Raw genomic sequence first — 7,069 nt, forward strand, 5'->3', positions numbered from 1 at the left:
TAATAAAAATGACAAGGCTGTAATGCTAACTAACGATCATTTGACTTCGCCACTGAATACTGTCAGCGAGAGCGGCGCTCCTGAAGAGCAGGGTGCGAGTGAGAGCTGTCATCTTCCCTTTACAAGCTTCAAACATGTATTTATCGTGTGATTTGGGAAATAAATAAAATTTTGGGTTTCATATTCTGAAAGCCAATACTTTGTTTATTTAAAATCAAGCAAAACACCCGAACCCCGAGAAACTTTTTTTTTACGCAAATCCACGTTTATTTTTAAATGAGCCGTTGCGACTTCCGACTGATTTCGATAGAGCGGTTAATATTAAACCCACAAAAAGCCCCGCTAAAAACAAGCTGGAAAAAATGAGTGCAACACAAACTTAAGAGCTTACGGAGTAGACTGGACATAAGGAACACACTTCGGGTGTTATTGTCTCCCATTACCCCTAGATTGGACCGGCTTGTTGCAGAGACACAAGCTCAGGGCTCCCACTAATTCAGCGTAATGGTGAGTTGTATTTTTATGCACTTTATATATGTTTTTATGCCGGTGTTCAACTGGTTATTGTGTTAACTGGTTAGATCTGCTTACGCATTTACTTCGATTACCTCCTTCTTTTGCAGATGTGCGAGAGACTTCAGAGACTTTGAGACAGCAAACTGTGTTGAGTCAGTGTTTGAACGGGCAGATTGTCTGTAAACTGCAGGCTGCAGTATATAAATCAAGCCTGTAATAAATAAATAAAATCGATTGAACTATAGCCGAGGCAATTAAAGTTTGAACCCATGCTTTGAAAAACGCTACTTTACTTGCATATTATCTAATCGTCTGTGCCGCGGTGCCGTAGACACGTTTTTTTTTTGTTGCCTTTGTGGTTTGATTGCAACATTCAACCCAATGGAAAATAGCTAACCAGTTAACACAATAACCAGTCAAACAGGAACACAGGTGGTATTATTTTATTTCGTATTATTTATCCCCCCACAACTTGAAGGCCGGTCAGCGAAAAATATTTTCTTACATGAAACCGGTCCGTGGCGCAAAAAAGGTTGGGGACCGCTGCTGTAAAGAATAATTGTCACTAGGGGGCGGCAAATCACAAAGTTGACAGATTATCACAGTATAAAGTAGTTAAAGCCAGTGATGCATTTTGAAGCATCTAAGCACATATACTCAAGTAGCCTACTGTACTTAAGTACACATTTGACATACTTGTACTTTTCAGATCATTTTCATTTTATACTGCTTTATACTCTTCTACATTTTGGGAGCCAATCTTGTACTTTTTTTGTACTTTTTACTCGACAAGTTGCGTTATACATTCTTAGGACATTTTTTTGTTTTTATAAAGATTAAATCAGGGGTCTCCAACCTTCTTTAGGATGAGAGCTACTTTCAAAAAATAAAACAAGTCGTGAGCTACTTTTACTCCTCTTTTTATTGTTTTTTGCAGTGTATATATTTAGCACATTTTAACATTATGATATGCTGACCTTTAACCTTTGTGTGCTGTTTGGATCTGTGGGACCCGTTTGCAGTGTTTACTAAAAGAAAATGTATTCAATTTAATTATTTTAACCTGCTTTATTTGGGGATGGACCTCACCTCCTCTAGGGGGGTCCTCACCTCCTCTAGGGGGGTCCGGGGGCATGCACCCCCGGGAAGATGTTTTTTTAAATGTTGAAGTTAAATGCATCAATCTGGAGCACTTTGAGCACAAAATGAATTTATGGAAACAGCTCTCAACACTCAGATGAAAGGGAGCTGTATACTTTTCAATAATCCAAACATCTTTAGAATATGATCACAACCAATAACAAATCATTTAAACTGGTTTATTCTTATCTTATGTTACCTAGTTAGCATTCTTTCTTTCTATGTATGCATATTTTACTAATCACTCCACTTTTAAACTTTTTTTTTTTTTTACTGTCCTATACACATTGGAATGATTTCTGACTTTATTTTTTACAACTAGGCTATATTAAATAGATAAAGGTGTGCTCTCTCTCTCTCTCTCTCTGTCTCGCTCGCTCACAGAGGCTGTGTGCTCCTCCGTGGCGATGACGGCTTGCGTTAAAAAATCTGGGGGAAACAGGATTTTGAAAAGTGTCCCCCCCCTGTCCCCTGTCCCCCTGTCCCCAGTGGAAATTACGCCATGCGTGTGTTTGCGTGCAATAAATAAATATGCAAGTTGCAACACACACACAGTAAAACTCTGCCCCCCATGTGTTGTATAGGCTGGCATGATAGGCTGTTCAATGGGGCTGATGTGTTGTGTAGATTCTGCCAGAAGGAAAATCACGGTCACACTCCTTATGAAGCGGTGAGCTGCCGCTCCACATTGCTTTTCTTCTCGACTGCAACGCTGGTCCCGCAAATCAAGCAAGAACGTGATTGGTCGATATTCATGGTGGGGGGTGGGGGGTGAGGGGAGGAGGGGTGTTAGGTAGATATAGAGTTGGAGTAAGTAGATAGAGTTCGCTATGATTGAGGTTTCGTTCATGCATAGGGTAGATTCTTTTAATTACATTTCCTTTTTTTGTGTATTCTTTACATTTTAGATTTGCTTGGCGAGCTACTTATTGAGGGCTTGCGAGCTACCGGTAGCTTGCGATCGACGTGTTGGCGACCCCTGGATTAAACCTAAATCTAACATTATATTTAAACAACTCAAACCATGGTTGGATTAACAGAAAATGAATTGGCAAAAAAACATTTCACAGTTCCAGCTTCTTTGATGTGAAGATTTGTTGCTGTTGCTTTAAAATACGAAAGAAATACGAAAAAATCTTCAATGTGTATACCTTTACTCCTAACCCTCTAAGTACATTTTCTTAATGGTTCTTAAATACTTTTACATAAGTACGATTGTCGTTGAAGTACATTTACTGTGTGGTATTAGTACTTTTACTCGAGTAAAGAATCTGAATACTTTTTCCTCCACTGACTTGTTGTCTATTTACACTGGGGTTTCTGAAGAGTCAATCTTAATGTGGGGGCCCCAGACTCTTTCAGAAATGGGCAGAGAGGTGGATTGTCAGTAGAGCTCAGGCTGGAAATTACAATTCAGTGCAGACGGCTCCGATTGGTGACATCACCCACCTGTCACATCCTTAATTAGGTATACATGTAAGCCTTGATATAATTTCAATGATACACAAAGATGACCTGGACAGGGTAACTAGCTAAAGAGGTCAAGACAGTTTTGTTTAAAAGGCTGTAAACATGTTTATTTCTGCTGTAAAATTGGCCATTTTACCATGGGGGTCTATAGGGATTGACTCACTTTCGGAGCTAGCCCCAAGTGGCCATTTGAGGAACTGCAACAGTTGTCTTGGAAGGAGGTAGAAAAACTTTTGAAAATCTTAAATTGTTATGCATGTGTTTTATTCTTGTACTGTATGGACAATCAATACTCCAGACTACAACGTGCTATATTCAACATGTATTGTTATACCGGAGACATGGACATGCATGTCTGGTAGGAAGGCAAACTTCACTCAACTCTCTGGCTGCGCACACTACTGTGTCTACGTTGCATCACGTGGGCCAATCATAAACAAGCATTGTTAAACAGTGATATCCACATATTCTGTAAGAATATTACAGCATGTATAAATGAAAATGGTCAGCAACAATATTTAAGTATGCATGTTAGTTAAGTAGCATTCATAGCCTAAAGCCCCTGACACACCAACTCGATTTTGGGAGTCAGAGGCCGTCAGAGGCAGTCGGGCATTCGCGGCGCCCTACTCAGGTTGGTGTGTCCCGCACCGTCGTCTCTTTACGGCACATTTTCACACCTCCCGCGGCCGATTCAACATGTTGAATCGGTAGACAGTCGGCCAAAGAAAGTCGGCCAAAGAAATCACTCTGATTGGCTGTTCAGCTTAGCGAATCAGTGCATGAGAAGCGAAGCGGAAGTGAGGGACCAAAACAAACGATTAAGAAGGCACACACAGACAGACAGAGCTACTGTCTACCACTGTTCATTGTTCATTTACCTATTGTGAGCATCACATGGAAATGTACATTTTGCAAAAAGTGGCCATTATTCAGATAGTGTTTCTGTCTGCCCCTTTATTCTTTCTCCCATTATCCTCCACAATCTGCCTAGAAGTATTTTAACGTTGTAGCTGTTCAAGATGGTCATTTTAAAATGTGTCTAATATACTGTTAGTAGTTAAACCAATAATAATGTGCGGCTGCAACTGGCAGTTATGTAGGCACATTTTTTATTTTTTATTAACGCTGTGTGATTAAAAGAATAAACACAAATAGCAGGATAGGCAATACAAAACTTTATTTCGTACCTTGATAACTACAGCCATTGATAACACAGCATTAGACATATTTGGCAAACTCTTTTTTTTATTGTATTACACCCTATTTTTATCGTATTGTATTTTTGTCGATTGTTGACATTGTACAGTTCTTTAGACATATTTGCTATATCTTATCCCACTGAAAAGGCACTGCACCAACACCGTTAAAATATTGGCATAGTTCATCCCTGTGCTGCTTGGCTCGAGCTGGATTATTGGTGCCGTGTGGCAGGGTGGCCTGCCGTAGTTCAGGGTCTTGTCTCCATCTTCCTGGGACAGCTCTCGACACAGGTTCGGGAAAGCCCCCTGAGCTTCTCGCTGTAGTATCCATGTTTTCACCCATTTAGTGCGGTTTCTCCTGATTTTTCGCTTCCGTTTCTTAATCTCTGCAGCCGCAAGCAACACTCCAATTGCTGATAACGCCAGTACCGTACGATACATGTTTTCGATCGACGAGAGAGAGTGAAAATGGAACCCAGACGCTATTTGTTGTTTGTTTATATCACGCAGTCTGTTCTTCTTCTCTCGGTGTATAACGCAGTCTGTCTTCCGGTTGTTGCCTCTTTTGAATGACGAATACACACTACCGCTGCCTGCTGGTAAGGACAGTTATTGCCACTCGTCGACTGAAGTCTTTGCGGTGTGTTCGTAGGCGGGCGGCGTAGGCGGGCGGCGTAGGCGGGCGGCGTAGGCGGGGCGGCGTAGGCGGGGCGGCGTAGGCGGGGCGGCGTAGGCGGGGCGGCGTAGGCGGGGCGGCGTAGGCGGGCGGCGTAGCCGACGCAGGCGACGTAGCGGACGTAAAAGTCGGGACGCCTTCGGTACGCGTTCTTTGGTCTCAGGTTGGTGTGTAGCGGCCTTTAAATATTTGAATAAATTGGTATGAGCCTTTAAAAATCCTACAATCTTAATTTTCTTGTCTTTTTATTCTTCACGCAGGTCCACATTACGCTCGTCCAGGCTGGATCTGGTTTAATGTCAGCAGCCTGGACCCCTCCATGCTGGGGGCAGAGTTGGTTCTGTTCAGGAAGACCCTGCACCCCCGCCCCATCAGTGTGACTGTGACCCTGCACAGTGTCACAGCCTGGCAGGGAGCTCTGAAGGAGAGTCCAGCCCTAGAGGACAGACTGCTGTCCCTGGACCAGCGGGCCTCATCTGGATATGATGTGTTTGATGTCTCAGCTGTTCTGCCTGTGAAGCCTCTGGGAGGGGTGGGCTTTCAGCTGCATTATACAGACGAGCGTGGGAGTCTGGTCCTCCATGAAGCCCTCACACAAAGTCTTTACTGTTTAAACAGAGGATCCCTGAGGGAACCCTTGCTGGTGCTTTACCAGTCACCCCCCCTCCACATCTGACTGTGACCACTGTTAGTGTGAAGCTGATCACTAAATCAACCCCCCCCACCTGATGTGGTGCCTATGCAAACTGTTTGAGCACAAAAGTGACAGGACATAATATGATAATATAATAGTCGCAATTATTCTTTAGGGCTCTTTAAATGTGCATTTGTCAGGATGTGTGCTTTTCTTTTACATAATGCAGCCTTTTTATACATTTTCTTCGTTTTTTTTGTATTATTATTATTATAAATAATAAAAACTAGTACCAGAGCAACATTTCCGATGTCATCTTTAGTTCTGAAAGTTTCTACCGGAGATGTTAGTGCTTTTTCTGTCTGACTTGATCGTAATGTTGTTTTCTTAAATCATGGGAGCTTACTGCCCTCTAGTGGAGACCCAGAGTAACTGTAACACAACATTAAAGGATATGAGAAAAAAAAGAGTCTTACCAGGGGCCTACATGCTCTGGCTTAACTATTGGCTAATACAGCTAACTGTTATTGATATCAGTATCAATAGTCTTATTAGAAACGACACCACAGTTTGGGTGACAGCTGTATTCATGTGGAGATGCGTTGATGGGAGTCTTTAGAACTGGAACTAGGGTATTTCAGCTTCTTATGAGATAAATCATAAAGGCCTTCTTATACTCCCATGAAAATGAAAATTGTAAAGCTAAGTTTGAGTTTTGGTGACTAAAATAAAGCTTGTCAAAATTATTAATATGCCCATACAGTATGAACCATATTCTGTGATTAATCACAGTAGCCCTGCAATAAACATTGATATGTGTATGTTTGTTTACCTTCATGTACATGGGTGTGTGAATACAAATGCAAATAGTAATATCTCATCAAGTAAGACTGAGGTCAACATTTCACAATGTAAGACAATATATTTTGGCTGCATTTCTTGCATTATTTTTGCCCCACAAAAAGACGGAAAGCCAATTTTATGGTTGAATATCTTCAGTTAAATACCTGCAACAGCCATGGAATTTGGAAATAAACAAAATGACCCGTAAATAGAGCTGTCTAAGATTTTCAATAGGTACCTGCAGTAACCACAACTATTTTAAATAGTTTTGGTAATTTTATAGTAAAACATCAGTAAGTGATTTTCCACCAATATTAGACATACATTATTATTTGAAATTGTTTCTGTTTTATAATATAGGCTATATGTATAGTTTATTGATTTATATTGTAACATTTTTATTTATTGTTGTCATGTTTTTTTTTTGTTTATTTATGTATTACTTAATTTATTCATGTATAATTATTATTATTATTATTATATATTTTTGTAAATGTTTCTCATCATTCTGGACACAGGAAGTGACCCTTCTTTCCTCTAAAATGATTGGCTGCCTTCTCCGTCTTTCACGTCCTTTTCTAGCCAATC

The 7,069-nt window shown here is 40.8% G+C and overlaps 1 protein-coding gene across 1 annotated transcript in view; it reads left to right on the forward strand.

Moving 5' to 3' along the window:
- Nucleotides 1-5,766, forward strand: part of LOC117482666 — a 9,314-nt gene extending 3,548 nt beyond the window's left edge. Inside the window, exon 2 of the mRNA XM_034130851.1 lies at nt 5,265-5,766. Within this exon, the coding sequence (XP_033986742.1) occupies nt 5,265-5,680 (416 nt within the window). The 3' untranslated portion in view covers nt 5,681-5,766. The remainder of the gene's footprint in view (nt 1-5,264) is intronic.
- Nucleotides 5,767-7,069: the final 1,303 nt, after the last annotated feature.

This window comes from Trematomus bernacchii, unplaced genomic scaffold, assembly GCF_902827165.1.
Source record: "Trematomus bernacchii unplaced genomic scaffold, fTreBer1.1, whole genome shotgun sequence".
In the NCBI taxonomy this organism is placed as follows: Eukaryota; Metazoa; Chordata; class Actinopteri; order Perciformes; family Nototheniidae; genus Trematomus; species Trematomus bernacchii.